A 21,092-nucleotide genomic window follows, 5' to 3' on the forward strand; every position below is an offset into this window, starting at 1 on the left:
CCGAACTTAAAAACAGGCTTAAACTTGTAGGTTGATATTAAAACTAAGAGTCCCACGCGATTTTGCCTGAGTTAAATTTAGATTATACATAAATGTTTTAGTTTGTACGTCAGATTTATTGGTTACTAACTTATTACTTAGGGCCTGAGCGTGAAATTTCATTGCCCTAATATATAAACAGACTATAAAAAATATATTTGTAATATTTTTATAGAAAGTCATTAATTTCAATCAAATAAATAAAAAGGACGTAACTTTTATATTTTATATGTAAAATAAAATAGAACATTTTTAAATATAACCTTGAATAAACGGAAGTTAATTTTCTACGATATATTTTATCTAATATATGCAATAGCATAAAACGTTTCAAAACTGCGTCTCGCCTCGTCCTTGTTGCCTGATAACGTTATCAGTTACTAAACTGAGCTAATTATTAAGATGCATGTCAAATGTTAAAGACCTCATGTTTCTTTGAATTATTAACCGTTTTAACGTATTTGATGATAGTAAGGAATTATTAATAATATATACAACAACATTATATATATATGTATTCTTACAAGAACTACCCTCTCCTCAGCCTGGACCGAGCGGAATCACATAAATACGGCAGAGCGCTTAATAACGGGTTTAATGTTCGGTTGTCTGTCGGTCGATTAGGTCCGACTCTGTTCGTATCGGTCGTGATATTTACTATTCTTATATAATTATTAACTCTTTATGTATTGAAATATTCTTGTATAGTTGATTAAAGTTATATACTGACGGTAATTGTGTTCGATTATAAATAAATAAATAAATAAATAAAGAAGTATAGGTTAGCCACAAGTGTTATTTTTTTTTATTTAATTAATCTTAGGGTTTGTTAGAGTATATAAATAAGACTACTCATTTTCTTCACCTTATATAGCGTGATATTTAAGGATTATTTGTATAAAAGTAAAGAAACAGGCTATAAAATCCCCAATGCTGAGCTGAGCCCTTTTCCCCTTTTTGTTGTAAAGGTTAGGAGCTAATACCACCACGCTATTCCAACTTGGGTTGGTGATTAAAAATATGGCAGTTTGTTATATGTGACAGATGCATTTCCTTCACTGCCGAGCATAACAAGAATTATAAACCCAAATTCAGCACGTGAAAATTCACTGATGCCCAGATCTTCGATTAAGTTTTACGTGTTTAACCACTGAGGCATGTGAACACTCTGTATTATGGATAATAAAAATACTTTGTAACTGATTTTCTATTAACCAATTCGGGAAATGAATATTAAGTATAAATGAGCTGAACGCACGACTCTGAAGTCTTTATATTTCCAGTCTCATTGGTCACGGCCGCGAATCTCAAGGACTATTTAACTGCATAAGACATTGCAGTGCACAAGTGTGCGAGCACAAACACAGTTGCACTATTCTATTCCGTCACCTTTATAATACAATTAAACGGTAATCCGACAAGATTCGAGAGATATCATCTTTATATGCTTTGCAAGGCACGGAAGTGTAATACTACAGCTACATAAATTTTTTGAAGGAAAAACAATTTATTACTGACCCTGGGACGGAAACTCGAGAAATCGGAGTCTGCCTTAAGTTAGTCATTAGACTTTTTAGGTTATGACAAGTAACATACTTTTGAATCTTCATTCCTAAATGTTGCGTCTGTCGTCAATTATACCGTTACGACCGGTTCGGATTGTGGATTCAAGTAAGAGCCGGCAAGTAACTCATCAGTAACTCTTTGATTCGAAGTACATACCGTTTAGATAGAACTCAATATATAATTACATATCCGTAAACGTATATCCTGCATGAAAATCAACTAATACTAAGATACAATCTTGCATGGATTAATCAGTGTGATGTCAAAGGAGCCTACGAAGGTTTTTTTGTCAATACCATCAGCACTAAGCGCTCGAACAATCCCTATTGTGGCGGGAGAGCACACCACTAACGAATGCATTCCCGAGGCGATTTATCAGACACGCACAATGCTCTGAATCCCAAGCAAGTAGAATAGAATAGGTAAAGCGAATGATGAACGAAAATCTTTTATTAACTTACATGGTGTGCTGTGGACGGCGACTGTACCCTTGACCGAATGACGTCATCCGTCACCACAGCAGGGTCGCGTAAATCAGCCGCGGAGGGCGACTGACTCCTACTCGATCCCTTGCTGTGCCCTTGCCCCACATGCAACGTATCCATTGCACCGTGCCACCGCGCCACCTTACCACCGAACCCCGCCACCGGATCACCTTACATGGACTTGTTACGAGGCGATCTATGCCTTATTATTTTTTCATAAGTATTTTGTTACTTTCGTTAGCTCCATTCCTTCGAGAGTTATCTGTAAAGAAAAAAAAATTCAATCTAAGTTTGCAATTAGAAAAATGTTTAACAATTACAAATAATTATCGTGTTTCTCATCAAAGGCCACGATGTCACAATGTGGTACCGATTATGAATACAATTCATTATTTTTCTTACAATACATACATAAAATATATTTATTATTAATAATAATAATACAATGATCATAAAATAATACTTATTAATTATTAATTTAAGAACCAGATTATATGCTGTTAAGACATTTAGCCCATTTGTACCGCTCATTGAATATTTTATCTAATATCCCATTCGTGGTGATATTTTTCGGTAGTCTACGTAATAAATAATTATTAATGTCTAACCTTTAATTAATATATTAGTATTGTTTTCTTTTGTACGTCGTAATTGTTTAAGCGATCATTACTCATAACTCATTATTAAAGGAAGCTTGTTTTAATTGTATTTCTTAATATAAATATATGAAACTTAATTGTTTATTTCCGTTATAAAAAAAAACGAATGGATAACGTATGACTGCTTTTTTATTTTTTAAATATGTTTGGTTCCAATTTCAAAAAGAGAATCATGGCGTTTCATATCATATGAATACGTCCAATCAAACAGACAGTTTTAAGACGCAAGAAGCCATCATGAGCCTTCTTTCTAAAAGTGCATTCAGAAACCGAAAGTCTCCAGTGTGGTAAGCAACTTTTGAATAAAACCGTTTAACAATTTGTATTAAAAAATTATAGGCAACAAGTTAGAACGAAATTGAATAGAATAGAATATTATTTATTAAATAACACAATGGAATAAATTAACAACGACCATTTAAATTAAAACAATAACAATAAAAAAGTTTGAATATTGTTATTAAAACTCAGTCTCTTTCTATTACATACTAATAGAAAGCGACAGAGAAGAACAGAAAGAGAAAGAAGGATCGCCTGCAGGGGGCATAACGCTTACGTCACGATTCCCGCCAGTTAAGAACAAACTTAGTTGCAAAAGATACTTTCAACTCTTTAAGATAACAATGAAACAGTGTTGCCAGTATTTTACATTCATATTGTTTTAACGTATAACACGATATAATTAATAGCTTTTGGCACACATAAATACAAACATAATATAATTTATGTTTATCTATCATTATTGGCTTAGTGACAGAACTATTAATATTTGATTCAGACAAATGGTTTTTAAGGATAGCGAACAGTCGTACGGCGCGGCGAAGCGAATAAGATATCTTTAAGAGACAGATGTCTGATCGGACGGTAGCTTTACTATGACTCATAGTGACAAACGCGCGAGGGCGTTGAATCTTTTCCTGTTTTTATAAAGGTACTTCGGTTAAGGATTTGAACTTATGTAACTTGTGTGAATGTGAACAAATGTCTCGATTAAGTTATATATTTAATTATAAAAAAAATAATTGAAAATAATTTCCTTTCATTTGGGTTCTATACTGCGAAAATTAAGGGTCAATGGAGGTTCAAGCACTACTACCCGATATTAATAAACGAACAATATTGAATACTGTACATAATTAAAAATACATTGTTATATAAAGGTTTATTTAAAATACGACCCAAAAAGACTATACAAAACTTTACCGAAATATTAGTTGATTTTTTTTTCAATATTGAGGTGTAATACCAATTTTCGAACCTACCTAGTAATTTTCTCTTAAGTCTGTAATAATATCTTAAAATATTGTTAACATTAATTCAACGTAGAACCGATTAATACATTGTAACTTTGCAAAAGCCTTAAGCTAATCTAATAAGCACAAAGAACGGTAGTCAACCCTTATTCGACGCAATCATGTTACAAACTGGTCTTCGACGTATGGCTCACGGCGTAAATCATTTGTCTGTCAATCACGATGGCGCGTATTGCATACCAAAATAATATGCTAATTAATACATAGTTCGTAATATACTTTCCCAATGTCAACTGCTGTAATAACTACGTGGAAAATATGTTATAGATTATAAGACTATATTAATGAAATAAAAAAAAAAACAATGAAAAAAAATATTGTTATAATTAAATTCGAGCAACCTGCGCACATATTCTTGTTATAGAACCCTTCTAGATGTGCTATTTGATGCAAAAATTTAATTGGTTGGTATACGAAAAAAGGCTGAGTAATTTAGGAACCACAAATTTTAAAAAGAGTTACATAATATTCCAATGGATAGAAGGAAGTTTATGATTAATACATATTTATTTATAATACAACTTAATTAATCTTTATTTAAACCTGACTCCTTATTTCCACTTTAATTTTATTTCCAAAATTACGATAACAGTTTCGCCGACGTTGTTTTGCATATCAATAGTAAATATCATAGATTAATCAAACTCTCAACCAATTTTATCGCGTCAATTTTCTGTCAAATGTTGGCTATTTGGCTATTTTCCTCTTGTGGTTGGTATAGAGTATATATGTGACATTGCTGACGTTTTTAGAAAGTTACCAGAAACATATTGTGTAGTGATGAAGATAATATATGTTTTTGAATGTTGTAAAACAAATGTCTTTAATATTATAAAGACATAATTGTCTTTATCTTTCTGGTAAGAAAATTTGGTAATATAACGATATCAAAATTATTTAGAATTTTACTAAACATACACATTGTTAGTGTAAAACCTTTGCTAAGCGTAAATCATAAAATAAGTACCATAGGTCCTATTTAATAATATAATAGACATACATATGTATGTATCTACCAAATATCATTATGATTCGTTTAGCTGTTGAGCTAAACGAATCATAATCAAGATCAATCAAGATCAAGATCACAGATCTAAACAAACAAATTATTAATATTAATAGTGGAAAGACGTAAGACGATCTTAAACTCGGCTCTTAGTTGTTATCGTACCTAATATCAAATCCTGTTTGAGTCAAGAAAATTTCTGTAGCAGATTTACAAATTTGTCAGTTAAATTCTTGGGACTTGGACAGCACGGGAAGCGTACACATCGTAAAGGATTGCTATCGTATCCTCTTAATATGAGATTGAGTAAAAACAGAGTAAAAACGTGTTGGCTTACACACGCCTGAAAAATACTATAACCGTTTAACATTATATAAACTGTTTCTGTAGCTATGTCCTTAATTTATTGTAATACTAGCGACCCTCCCCGGCTGCGCAAGGGTGCAATGCTGATACTAAATATACTACCGATTGTCTTTATAAACAACGTTCACAGCTTTTTCAATCAGTTCAGGGACATATTGATCTGTATTAAATGCACAATGTATGTAATTTACTTAATTGGATAACAATTTATGCTGTATTACTTAAAATCGCGTCGCAAATAAGCCATTATTTTTCGTAAAAAGTATAGGACGAAAAACAAAACTTATTTAAAAAAAAATACTTATTTACAACATCACATTAGAAATCTTCAAAATTATCATTTCTCTTCTATATTACACATGTATAATACATATAAATCATTTTATCTATTAAAAAAACCGCATCAAAATCCGTAGCGCAGTTTCATTGATGTAAGCATACATACAGCGGGAAGCGACTTGGGTTTAAACGCAGTGACTACGCAATGCTTTAAACGATCACCGTGGGAAATTAATGACGCTTCCATTATTTTTAAGGTAAATTTATATAATAGCATTTGTTTGCATGGATTGTATGAATTTTACAGATACAATTGACCTACATAATATATGGTAAATGGGATTAACTCTATACATAATCATGAAGACAATCTTTGTCTTATCAATAATATATTAGTATCGCTCTTTAGGATAACGTTTACATACCTTATTCGGTTATCTATCGAGTCTATGTAAATATAAACACGTAGGTAATAAAATATGTCTACTAAATTCTTTTGCACTTTTATTAAAATGTATGTACATATATTATTTGCAGCGCACTGACAATACAAAAAAGTACAAGTAACAAATGAGACTCTAAAACGACAACCAATGCTATTTGAATAAGATATTATAAAAAAAAGTTTTTATATCAAAAATTTTTCAGTCGCAACTAGGGGTTATGTAGTTGGCAGTGTCGCACACTCATGCATCAGAGAGCACGTAAAGCTGTTGGCCCTGCGCCTGATCGCTCCCGGTCGTGACGGATTGCCATCCGATCGAACGATAATATTAATATAGAGAGAGCTCCTTAGTTTGAACACAGACGAACACTAGTCCAGAATAGTCCTTAAAATTTCCCATGACTGAAATCCCTTTAAAAGAACTATCTATCTTCACCTGTATTTATATTAAAATGAATGTAACTCATCGAGGGGGAAAACTGAGGATGAAGGCTTGTGTGCTGTGAAGTTTTATAAATTCGCGACATTAAAGCCGCAGGTTTAGCTAGGTAATAATAATATAAAAAAATATATCTACAAAGATAAGAAATTCCGAACATATTTTTATTTACTCGGAGTTAGGAGCTTTGTGCAAAGCCTGGATGAAAAAGTAAATGGAACCACCATTTACTTTTTTTACCGCTAAACAACACTACTTAGTGTTCACGTAACTAAAGGCACAAGGGACGTAACTTCTTAGTTCCCAAAATTAGTGAATGTTAGAAATGATTAGCGTCAATGTATATGGGCGATGGTCACAGACTATCACGTGATCTACTTGTAAATCCACCTTTATAAATAATATATATAAAAAATATATCCGAAACCACACGAATAAACTTATACATTTACTTAGCCAACAACAATAATAGTCGCTACAAATTACACGCGTAATAAACTATAGAGTAAATATTAAAACGCAACACAAACTTTAAAATGGGCAATATTTTCTTCAGTATTGTTAGCTTAGCTGAGAATTGAGTTTGTTGTGATCTTGGCATTCGACCAATATGTAGTATAAGTGACATAATTAAACCGAGCCTACTTGAATTGTGATTTACATAAACATGTTGTGCAGTATTGTGGTTGTGTTTAATGTAACTTTAACTTTGGTTAAGTTTTTATGTACGTTATAAAAGGATGATTGAGAACCAACGCATTGCTTAAACAATGAGACAGAGAAAATTTGGAAGACTCATTACAAACATTTTATCACAAGGAGCTGCTGATTGGTTTTAGGCTGCTGCTTTAAATGATTAAAGTAAATATCTGGTGGGATATCTTTTGAGAATATCGCGTCACGCTAAAAAAAATTAAAACCCTGAACCTGGCCACTCTTTAACTCCCCATACACATTGTGCACAAGTGAGCGGGCAAACATGAGATTTAAATCGACACACCGAAAACGATAGGACGCAGCAATTGTAACACTGCCAGTTTACTAAATCCAAGATGCTACTGAGAATTTACTGACGGAAAAGCCGAAAGAAAACTTTTCGCCCCATCCCGTATTGGTACCCAGGGACTTGAGATCGGCAGCCTTATATAGACAAAGCTACTAAACCAATCGAGCACGTCCTTGACAGTAACGACCTCGTAAGCCGATCATATTTTATATTTGCATATTGATTTTATTTTATTTATGTGCGTCCAGAGAAATATTAATATGTTCTAATTTATTACAGTAAATATTACATATAACGATGCATAAACATTAAGGCATACTCACATAGTTGATAATATATTTTAATATATATAATTAATGGTAATCCGTATTACCAAAAAACAATAAATAATCTCTCAGTACTGCACGAATCATGCGGAAACTACGCGAAGGATTTATATTACTCTTTATGGGTATTGCTTCAAGTGTAATTAAATGAAAATCCGAAACGTCAAAAAAAACTACGATATATTTCACATAGCGTGTCGCACAATAAATAGTTGATGTAAAGTTCGCAAGCAATCAAAAAAATGTTAAAAAAATGTTATAAAAATGTAAGCAACAAATTATAGGCAACAGCAACCTTATCCGATCCGCAGGCGCCCTGAGCACGTCTTATACCGTTGACAGACTTACTGCTAACAACATCGATTTGTTAGGAAACAGACACAACACACGCCGACCCCGACGGCGGGGTCGAGGTCCTTTATTCGTTACGACTCATCGAAGCGTCAACGGCGTCCTAAGCCGAGGTCCGGCTAACAAGAGGCACCCTTAGGAAGCGTGTACTCTGAGCCCTGAGCGGGCTGCCAACTGACTTAAGTATTTTAACTCGCCTCCCCGCCCAGTGATGCTGTAGAAGCCATTAGGGCTACGAGTAAAATACATTCCGAATAAAAAGAATGAAGAAGGAATTGCTCGAACGAGCTAATTTTCACTTATTATTCTTCTGATTACTTATGACGTTTTTTCAGATGTTCAATAAATGTCTTTTATTCAAAGCCACACGAACAAAGCCAGGGAAAGTGTAGCGTTTATAAATATAAAGTTTATTTTCGCATTCATGACGATCACGAGACGTAATAGTGACGTCTCTGTTATAAAATTATTTCATTCAAATCTATTTTATCACTATCGAGATAATGTATGTACGTTCTTATTTAAAAAATCTGTTTTGATATTTCGAATTATTTCGAGTTCCCCAGTAAATACGAACCAAATACTGAAATGTCGTGAATGTGCCACTTGCAATGCTATTCAGATTTATAGTTGGAACATAATCAAAATTCAAATCGTTTCTTTTCTCCACACACTAGCTTTTAGCTTCACTTTACACAAGACAAACTTGTATTATGTGACTACCGTCAGTCAAAGGTCAGTATGTAATCTAGGAAGCTATTAACCTACTTCTATTTGTTGTAGCGATTGGAAACTTGGGAAACACACGTATTCATGTGTTGTCATGTGGGTCAAACTGTATTGGCATCCGTTGACACAAGAATTTGTGACCATCCTATTCATGACGGGGACTCAGTCTTAGGTGTTTACCAGCAAGTTCTTCGGGATTGCAATCATAACATTCATTTGACGAGTTTATTTCAAAGAATAAACATTTAATTTTGTCCCAGCTGAGACTCCTCTTCAAGGGGCGGCTTGGAGCTTATTCCAGCACACTGGTTCAATACGCTTCGGCGGATATACATGTGGCGTAATTCATTTATCACATACAGATTTACTTTTGATATTTCTCGCCACCGCCCGCCGAGCCCGAGATGAATTATAAACAAAAACTATTGAATGTAGACTTTAAAAATATCTGCTTTAAGATTATAAATAGTATATAATATACGTATGACGTTTTATTATATAAACATACTTATTTATTTTATAAAAAAAAATACATAAACAAATTGTGTGGTAACAATTGAATGAACATTAAATATTTGTAATCAGCCGATAACTTTATCAATGCTTCCATTAGCTTCAGTTGTTTCCGACAACGACGCGGACGGGGTTTAATGCGTCTATTATCAATACGAATCGAAGTGATCTTAACAGATTTAAACAATTTAGAGTTATAAATCATAATAATCTTATATATTAATAGCGTAAGTCGATTTTTGTCCCGGTGATTATGGGACGATAGCTGCATATAAAAAATCGGTCATGGTCTCATTTTGAAGAGCTCCAGTCACAGATGTGCAGAAAAATAAAGAGGATTCTTGATCATAATATATTAAAAATTGTTACAATTTAATAATGAATTAATTTTAGAGAGCGGATAAAATTTACTGGCCGGTTATAGAGAACTATTTGACATTAAAAAAGACATTTAAAAAAGGTTTCATCAGTTCACAATGAAATGAAATCAAAACAAAACCAGTCATTTTGAAATACCTAAAAAATCTTTTGAATAAACGCGAAGATTCGCGGGCGACTCGCTAGTAATTAATAACGTTATAAGAAAACTTCACTTATGACAGCTCCACCCGAATGAGTACTACATACAATCTACCCCTCTTCCGCATACCGAATTATTTGGTCACCACCACCACCGCCTTCTGCCTTTCGTTACGTTGCTTCAGACCGAAATACAACAATACTAAATATTTCTGTTTGGCGGTAAAGTGTCTGAGGGTACCAGACAGCTTTGCACAAAGCAGTTACCACTGAGTAAAAGTATATCAGTTTAATGTTTGGAAGTGCCTGAACAAAATAATACTTCTTATAATTTCATTGTGTGTTGGCAAACGTGACCGCTCACAGCAGGTGCTGGGATTAAAAAAAGTAAAGCTAAACTACAGCGTGGCTATTGATCTACAATGAACTTTAAAATGGATACTGGTTTTGCTCTAAGGCAGTAGTTTCCAAACTTATTTTTTTCGTGGACCATCTATTGGCATGTGTCCGTAACCACAGTTTGAGAGAAACACTAAAATATGAACTAAATTTAAATTTGTTTAATATTGGTGCTTTTAATTCTATCCTTAGTAACCCTACGAATATTTCAGCAATTAAAATCTGTGAATTTGTTAGTGATTCTCGGGCGGATAGCGCTTTGCAAGTCTGTCTGTACACGAAATTGTACGTAATATCGAATACGCAAGTTTGGACAAGTAACAGTCGCTTGCCTTATTAAAATATTATATGCTTAGTTAGGTACTACAATAGATAAAACAATGTAAGTAAGCCCTTATAAAAACTATGCTTACATTTTTGCTCTTTACTATCAAAAGCAGATAAATTTTCGTGGACCCCCATTAACATCTTATGAACTCCCATTTTTTATTCACGCCTACGTAGACCCTCAGCAAGTCTCCCGTGGACCCCTGGGGGTCCACCTGGACCACTTTGGGAATCACTGCTCTAAGGTGATAAAACATCGAACCGTATTCAAATTGCCTACAGCTGTATATTTAAAATCAGACATTATACGTAGCAATTACGAATTGATAAAAAATAAAATCAAAGAAACAAATTGGCTGTAAAATGGTTGATATGATCAGTTGGTTCCTAATGGTTGAACTTTGACACGGCGGCTGGGTGAATGGGTGATATGAGCTATGTCAGACGTCTGGGCCGTGAGTCATTGACCCCATAATTTAATAATTTCCTGTGGATACCAATTAAATCATTCATCCAGAGTGAAATATACTTTCGTCCCTTTCTTTCTTCACAAATCTGACCATTTAAAAAGAGATAGATTTATGTTCGTGTAAACATACTGAGGTATTATAAGAAATATTTTAAAATAATAAATGTTTTTTAATTTTACTTTTTAATTGTGACCACAAGAACAAGGACACGGTTCTCAAATCCATTACGTTAGAAATGATAATCATAAATCAGTTTGTTGTAAAATAAATAAAAATGTGGGTTGTTTTTATAAAATGTCGATGATTAGGAAAAAATAATTTAAGGAATTATAAACATATTTCAGTATACAAATGAATCAAATTGTCTCATACCTATTTATTGTTTACGAGTTAACAAAACCATTTTTTGTTTTTCAGTCCTTTTTGCCTTGATAAATCTTTAAAACGGGTATAAAGTATAGTACCCGATTAGTCTAACGCATATCTATTAAAAATAAAGTTTTAACAAATAACTTGTACAAGGACAACTTTTAGAGAAGAAAAACAAAAACTGTATTTCTTTGTCGAAATTTTATTTTTTGACAATATTTTTTTTGTATTTACAAAATCAAGGTGGACTTGTACCATCATGTATAAGTCCTTACTAAGCGGCCTTATTTAGATACAAATAAAATGATATTGTCGGACAATTACGAACGACTTTCAGGGTCATTTAGCGGCATCTTGTGCGGCTATGAGGGTAGAAATATGCGGGCTCATAAACACCTCCCCTCGCGCTTGAGAGGTCGAGGGCTGACTAACCTTTGTCGAGTACCAATTCATGTTAGTAATCGAAAATTCAAAGCGAATAAGCTTACTAGCATACATAATATATTTTATTATAATGATATATTATATTGATTACCTATTTGCAAGCCATTGATAGATTGGAAGGGGTTATAAGTACTATTAGTATTATGTATGTAATGTGCAATTTAAAGGCTAATAACACACTGGTGTATAAAAATGTGGAGTTTTACAATATTCCGTTAAAATTCACGTCAGTCTACTATATGTCTAAATATAAATTAAAAATAAATATTTTAGTATGTCTCTTCCAAGACATAATCAACTTTCAATAAAACCCGTTCAGTCGTTTAAACTTGAATTTCAAGTACAAAAATACATTCTCATTACCAATATTATTAATAAGATTTTATCTCAGCTTTCAGATAACATATCCACTAATAATAGTCCAGTTTTTTTATGATAACGGCAACACACACAGACAAACAGAATGCCCTATCTGTTGTTATAAGCCGGTGACACACGCACATGCATAATCAATGCATACCACGTACAATATTGTTTACTAAATGTTTATATGTTGTTTGGATGCACACATATATAGAATATAATTTTTCCACTCGAAATATAATTTTATGAATATTGAGAAACGTATTATTTCTAACGTGTAATTACAACTATTTCTGCTTCAATCACAATATGTAAATTAATTAATTACAAAAAAGGTAAGTTAATTAATAAACTATTATATCAGACAAATACTCGGTTCGATGGAACATTATCGATCTAACAAGGTGCTTTTTCACGATATGTACCTATATACCTACTTAAACACACCTACTTTACTCGTATGATGTTAAACACGAAGAATATAACGAAATATACTAAAAAATACGGCTTTACTTACTAACTCGGTTTAGCGGCTGTTTTGTTAAATTCACTTGACATTCGAAAGAATAAGACAACATGGTATCTAATCTCACCCTTTAGGGAGTTACTTGTTTACAACAACTTGTAGGTATAGCCAATAGTGCGTTAAATCGTATTCAATAAATAATCAGTTCGATGGAACGTATTATGTTCAACACAGTTCTATTATTGTTTTCAATCACAAGCTTTCATTTAACTTGCAATGTTTGTGTTTAAATCAAATATTGCGAGCTGAATTAGAACCATTTCCTCATATGCTATGGAGTTTAAACCTTACATGTTAGTATAGTTTCGAAGACAAAACATGGGAGCAATTCTACTCATTTATAACGGTCACAGAGAGGGACCTCAGATTAATCGGAACTTAGGGGTAAATTTTATTAATTTATAGAATACGATAAGTATCTGATTCTATTCCGATCCGAATTGCAATTGGATCTTTATGGATTCTGCTATGATAGCAAAACGGCTAAACGGCAATTATTGTTTTGATCTGATTGCGATAAAGTATCATTTTATCAGTAGATTCGGTCCCAAGATTGACTCAAAACGAAGAAACCTCTCAACAATACATAGCATAGCCAAAAAAAAAGAAAAGAAATAGAAACATTTTTAAATAATAACATTTTATTCCATGATATTGTATCAGATTGCACAGGAGGTACGTATCATTAAATCCTTAAACCAAAATGCATCACAGACAAGCGGTAAACTGTTCAACTTGAACATATATTCCGTATTTCAATGTTAACGACTACAAAGTGCCAGAAGTGGGAAATTTCATGCATCGATATATATAATGTTATACGGAACGAAGTAGAAATGGCAATAAAGATTTGGCACGAGTATCTGTCATTTGACGAAATTTAATATTCATAGTCGCGTTCCGGACTCGTGAATAAAAAACACTACGTTACTATACGAAGAAAGAATTCTCTGATAATATATTTCATCGGTACAGAATAACGATCGTTTTATCCAGTCTTTAAATATTGTATTTATATCGATTTGGCAACCGATTATTATTATAGTATGGACAGGAAATTCAACGAATAGGTATGGATATCACAATTACTATCCCAGTCCATCAGTACAAGGAAGAGGACTTAACCATATAATTCATCGGTATAGAACAGTGGAGTGAACTGGCAGAAATAGTCGCGAAGGAAAAAGCGTTATGTCTATCCAAGTGACCTTCCCCTGTGTGTTTATTTCTTTTATATTCGGTTTTATAAATGATTCTTTGAACATTTTTTTTTTGTTTTTTGTTATTGTTTTAATAAAAAAAAGATTTTAATAACAATTTAGTTTCTTGTCATTGAGTTATTCTCAAACATTTTCCACTATCTGTCAAAATCAAAATATACTTTATTCAATGAGGTTTTTAAAAGTTTTGAAACATAATTTTACAAAACTACATTAAGTGAACCTACCGCCGATTTGGAATGTAGATCCTACCGAGAAGAACCGGCAATAACTCAGTAGTTACTCTTTTCCAACATTTAAAATACAAAGTTATATAGTGTCATTAAATACATAATACATACATACATAGGGAAAGCACTTCGTTCCAACCCGGTGTCCCACGAAACCTCTATTTCACACACCTGTACTTACGAAAACAAGACTTAAATTCAGCGTTTAACAAATATAATATCGTTAAATAAAAAATAAAAAAAAAATAATAAAACCAGGCTAGTTATAATCCCTTCGTTAACGTACTGAATTGTGTGACAAGATATGACATACTAATTCAATCGGCTGTGACTAATGTCAGTACCAACTGATCACACAATGACCCACTGGTCAAATAGAACTGTTAAAAAACTATTTTTGTCTTTTTAATCCCAATTGGTGGAAACTCCATGTTTACAAATAATGTTAAACAATCAAATATTACAATTAGATCAAGTCCCGTCTATCAGGCTTCTATTTTAAGAAAATATGTATTGTAGTGAGTGGTCTGGACATGTATAAATCTGATGTAATAAATGAAACTAATATTAGTACAGAGAGAAGAAGGAGAAAAAAAATGCAAAACAAAGAGAAAATGAAGTCCTGAAAATTCTAGAATAGAAAAGTTTTCGTACAACCATTGTCAGAATAATTCAGATTGAGACACCGTGTAACTTCATTACTTTATTTTTTTAAATATATGTATTATGGTAATTTATTTATTCATATTTCATGTCACAATGATGAAACTCCACGTAACGTGTGTTTTTGTCATTAATCACACAATTACGGATAGAAAATGAAACCCGTTTGACATCGCATTAGCAGTGTCAATTTTGTCACAAATAGGATTACTAATAGGTTTGTAAATATATACATTTTTATTAATGAAATATACGTACATATGTTTATATTTCCTTTATACGTCAATCCGAAGAGCCGAGATGGCCTAGTAAGAGCCGAGATGGCCTAGTGGTTAGAACGCGTGCATCTTAACCGATGATTGTTGGTTCAAATCCAGGCAAGCACCACTGAATTTTCATGTGCTTAATTTGTGTTTATAATTAAACTCGTGCTCAGCGGCGAAGGAAAACATCGTGAGGAAACCTGCATGTGTCTAATTTCAACGAAATTTTGCCACATGTGTATTCCACCAACCCGCATTGGAGCAGCGTGATGGAATATGGTCCTAACCTTCTCCTCAAAGGGAGAGGAGGACTTAGCCCAGGAGTGGGAAATATACAGGCTGTTAATGTATGTATGTACACGTCAATCTAGTCAAAACCAATGAACGTATCGGTATAAGACTATGACAATGGACGCTGAATGGTCTGTAAATGGTACGTAAATATGTATTTCTTTCCTTGTATTGGAATCCCGTTGTTGTTCCTTCCCTCTTTTTTATCAGATTTATTTAATGCCCATGTAGCGCAATACCAACTAGAATTTGATAAGAGTACAATATCAAGGTCGAATTTAAATATAGCATTTCTATAACAAACGTTTGACTGAATATATTCAGATGAAAAAGGTTTTATTTCGGTCACGTGTAGAGATTTACACGTGCTTTTTTTATCTTTATAAATAAAATTTAAATTGTACATTCGATAAACTGTAACGAGATTGCTCAGCACACAAGCATGACGATCTTAAGCAAAGATTGCGGGTTCAATGCCGGGCAAGCATTACTTTTCTTGTTTTATTTTATAACTATACTTTGTTATAACAATGTTTTTGGTGATAAAGTAAAACGTATTAAAACTTATATGTGTTAAACATTTTCTGCGACCGGTCCTATAAGCCTGGGATTCTCTTTTCGCTCAATGACAGTTTTACAAATCTTGAGAAGCATTTGTCTAGTATGGTTAGTATGAATAAATAGAACAACGTGTTTATTGCCACACAATACGGAACAAAAACATAGACAACAGAAAGTTTAACATAAAATGTTGTTTAGCAAAAAGAGGGCGAGGGCGACTAGTACAGTTCATTATCTGTGACTGTACTGGCCGTCTTCGCGTTTGGACTCCACTACCACTTACCCAGATGGAATGGAGTCATATACCTATCCGGATTGTATAAAGCCAATTCCATCGCAATGGTTCTGTATGTTTTTATATGAAATAGTAGGCGAACGGGCAAATGGGCCAGCTGATTACCATCAGGTGGGGTCACCACCTCCCATAGACATTGGCGCCCTAAGAAATTTAAATCATTCTTCATATCTCCAATGCGCCACCAACTTAGTTATTATGTCCCTTGTGCATGTACACTGGCTCACTCACCCTTTAAACCGGAGAATATATGATGAGTGGGTTGTACCTACCCGTCTGGGTAGGTAGGGCTTGCACAAAGCCCTCCCACCAAATCCCTTTAGCTCGGACATAACGCAAAATCAACAAACAATATACATTGCAAACAATAACAATTAAAAATTAATATTATTCAATTTAATTACGACTAAATTTACAAGCCATACGATAAATATTCTATTTGTATCCTAACTAACGGTTTTTAAATTACTTTTTTATTTATATACGTACATAATTCTTGTTTTATTGCTTGTAAAATTTAAACGAAACGTTTTATGCGAGTTTATTAGCTTTTCGGTAAGTTGAATTCACGCAATTAGGTAAATAGCATACCTAGTCAAATTTAATTGGATCATCTAGATAAGTAGTCGTACGACATAGCTGTGAACTACGAAACGATGTCGCTTTTTAGTTCCACTAGCTTTAACTACAAATATTATATTCAATCTTAAATAATATATATTATTTGTAATTACAATTATTAATAATGTTCGTTAATTATTATGTATAGTTTCTTTTTAAATACTATTGTGTTCCATTTCTGTTGGATATTAAAAATTATCAAATATAAATTAATAATTAACATTTTTTTATAATGTATTATGTGAATTGCATATCCAGTAACAACAAGTACAATTAAACACTATAAAATAAAAACGTATTTTTGAATGTTTAAATGTAAACAGCGGTAGTTACTTATATGTATTTATTTACAATTGACGCCGAAAAACTGATATACTCTATAAACTTCTATTAAAAGATTGAAGTTTTACAATTGGCAATGACGTACATACATGCCTTACATACGTGAGAATATTAAATTATTCAAATAATATGAATGTTCTGAATCCGGAACAACCGACTTATTTAAAAAGACCACGTACCTAACAAATGTAGTTTCGAACAATGCTCAAAGTCTTGTAAGATTAGTCTCTGTATAGTCAGTTTATATGCGACCTCGTAACAGTAGTATTTAAAGCACTGTATGTAACTCTAGGTATCACTTAGTGCATTCAATCTAGCTAAGTCACGCAAATTAATGGTCTACCATTGCGCTATTCAACAGCCCCAGGTGGCTCATTCCTCTAAACTATTATTAACAAACAAAACTTGCGTATGTATTACTATATAAACACGTCATACATAAAAACATAGACATTTTGCATCCATGATCAATGAATTTTAAGTCGAATTTCACTGAAGATATAGAAGTTTCTAGAACGGTTTATTTATTTAGTCATCGATGGAATAATGCGTCATGTTCAGACCAAAGGCTGAAACAAAAGTATTTACATAGGTCTTATAAATTCATTTAATTAATTAACTTAGAATATGTTGAAAAAGAGCCGAGATGGCCCAGTGGTTAGAACGCGTGCATCTTAACCGATGATTTCGGGTTCAAACCCAGGCAGGCACCACTGAATTTTCATGTGCTTAATTTGTGTTTATAATTCATCTCGTGCTCGGCGGTGAAGGAAAACATCGTGAGGAAACCTGCATGTGTCTAATTTCAACGAAATTCTGCCACATGTGTATTCTACCAACCCGCATTGGAGCAGCGTGGTGGAATATGCTCCATACCTTCTCCTCAACGGGAGAGGAGGCCTTAGCCCAGCAGTGGGAAATTTACAGGCTGATTATGTTATATGAATATGTTGAAACAATAACATAATCTATAGGATTTCGCAAAGTCAAACGTCTGCTATCGAACAAAGCCGTAGGTTGCATTTAACTAAACATAATACGCGATATTAGTTACAATATTAATAGTCTTGTATTGTTTGAACGAGTCAACGATCTCGTGCGTCAAGTTTGCATTGTCTATTTGGAGCTTCGCTGTTGCACTAATTGTACTTTTCCTGCGCACGACTTCCGGTGTAAAAATTATAATTTCGAAAGCGAACTGTAATTTAGATTTATCTCATGCAGAATCCGTAAGAACATATTCGTATTTATTATTGCACAACACTTTTACCCGATAGGTACAAGAGACGGCAAGACTGTCGAAGTATGAGGCGATCTTGCTAGGATATGAAGTATCTCTATTCCAATTTTCAACAAAATCCATCCAGCCGTTTTCGTTTGATTTAATAACAAACCTCCAAGCAAACAAACTTGAACCTTTATATTGTTAGTAGGATATAAAGTTATAATATAATATTGAAAAGTGTTAACGTAAGACTTTGATACATTCAAGTCTTTAACAAAGACACTTAATCTACTTAACGGGATCAAATATTTGTGTACTCGCTAAGGCTTAGACTTTGGCAAGCACTTTTTTTACATCTATATAAGTTTTTATAATATAAAATTAACCTTTAACAATATATTCTAATTTTGAAATCCATACGCACTGCGTCCATCCATTGAATAAAAATATTAAACATTTTGGAATGGAATCTTCCAATGGAATCTTAGTTGAGATTTTTTCTTTTATATATCTTTTTCAAATATTAGTAATTAGTTACTTAATTGCTTGTTAAGTAAGCAAATATATACATATATACATATCATCAATGCCAATACGCAACTGCAAATCAATAATAATAATTGACGACCAATGTCATCATAATTAATATAAAGCTGAAGTATTTTTTTATGATATAGATCGGCGGACGAGCGAATGGTCCATCTGCTGGTAAGTGGTCACAACCGCCCGTAGACAATGCCGCTGTAAGAAATATTAAACATTCCTTACATCGCCAATGCACCATCAACCTTGGGAGCTAAGATTTTATGTCTCTTGTACCTGTAGTTACACTGGCTCACTCACTCTTCAAACAGGAATACAAAAATACTGAGTACTGTTGTTTGGCTGTAGATTATCTAATGAGTGGGTGGTAGGTACCTACCCAGGCGGGTCTGAACAAAATCCTACCACTAAGTCTAAGTGTTTAAAGGCCTATTAACCAGTATGATTTAAAAATAAAAATTGCGTTGAGCAAACTATTTACAGCCAAATATATTAAGAAAATTTATAGACTGTTTAATGTCACGTGGGTGAAATCGCACGGCGAGTCTAGTCTTATGATCAATGTCAGCGAGAGACGTCTGCTGGAAAGAATATTAGATAAAGTGAGTATGATACATTCTAATTAAATGTTCCAGGTTCACTTCATTGACCCTTTCCAAGTGCAATATATAAGGTACGGTCGTACCCTATTGTAGCAGGATTAACGTAGCTTTCTACCAATGAAAAAAATGCGAAGATTACCTACACCCTAAGCACAAACAATTTTGACCTCTTTATACTATAATATTTAAAGTGACACTTACATATATTTATGATTAAATATCATCACTTATATCCATATATCAGTAAGAGACTTATTATATAAAAAGAGTTTTTATTACGTAAAATTAATCCAATATTTATCGATTCGTTTCGTGATACAAGTAACGTTACGTTACGTTACGTGCTGTAACAATTAATTAATGTTAAGCGTGATAAATATAAAACACGCTCCGGAAGAAAAAGTAAAGTCGAAATATAATATTCTCGTCAATATAATTTCTATACAGTACCATGAGGGTTATTCTGTAACAAGAAACTCGAATCACACCGAACATTAGCGTGAAATGTCAGAATGTGATATGTTACATTGAGTTTAATAGTTATTTAATAGGTTACACGTATCAAAATGGCGTATCACTGTAAGTCGATTGTCAACATTTCAAGAGTGAGATACGAAGTGAATTCTTACAGAATCACATGCAATACTTGTACAAGTAGTACAGTAGAAATACCTAGGCTCGTATACATACGTCTGTATAGGTTCTTTTGTATAGTATATATTTACTTGGTAGTTGAGTTATGTGCAAGTCCCTTTGGGTAAGTACCAACCTCTCATGTGCTGCCGTACACTAATACTTAGTATTTGTGTATTGCAGATATAGTAGTATTTTGTGTAGGGTCGCTTTGCCAGTGTAAGAAACAAGGGACATAATATCTTAATAATCTTAACCACTGATCTTGTCTAAATAGATTGTGTCAAATAGATTTTCCTAACAGATTTCGGTCAGGACAAAAAATCCCAATAGACTATCGTAGGAGATATTATCCGTCCTTCTACATATATTATGTATATTAATACAAATACAGCAGTGATTCTGTCTTTCTGACTGTTTGTAACTCTTTCACGGCCAAACCACTGAACCGCATTTGATGAAATTTGGTATGAAGCAAACTTGAACCCTAAGGAAGGGTACCGGCTTTTTATGCCTAAACCACCGATGTCACCTAATACCTGACGACCAATCCCTAAAACGCGAACGAAGTCGCGGGCGATATCTAGTATTACATAAATCTATATAAAGCAGGTTCAGTCTCTGCGACCTACCTCTTACAATTTAATGACGATAGTCTAATACA

The 21,092-nt window shown here is 33.2% G+C and overlaps 1 protein-coding gene across 5 annotated transcripts in view; it reads right to left on the reverse strand.

Annotated features, from left to right (window-relative positions):
- The window catches only part of LOC113393316 (transmembrane and coiled-coil domains protein 2), a 48,820-nt gene that overhangs the window by 20,394 nt on the left and 7,334 nt on the right, over window positions 1-21,092 (reverse strand). For all 5 annotated transcript variants that reach the window (XM_064219124.1, XM_064219122.1, XM_064219123.1 and 2 more), the window contains exon 2: window positions 2,067-2,352. In XM_064219124.1, the coding sequence (XP_064075194.1) occupies window positions 2,067-2,210 (144 nt within the window). In that variant the 5' untranslated portion in view covers window positions 2,211-2,352. The remainder of the gene's footprint in view (window positions 1-2,066; window positions 2,353-21,092) is intronic.

This window comes from Vanessa tameamea, chromosome 26, assembly GCF_037043105.1.
Source record: "Vanessa tameamea isolate UH-Manoa-2023 chromosome 26, ilVanTame1 primary haplotype, whole genome shotgun sequence".
Taxonomy (NCBI): domain Eukaryota; kingdom Metazoa; phylum Arthropoda; class Insecta; order Lepidoptera; family Nymphalidae; genus Vanessa; species Vanessa tameamea.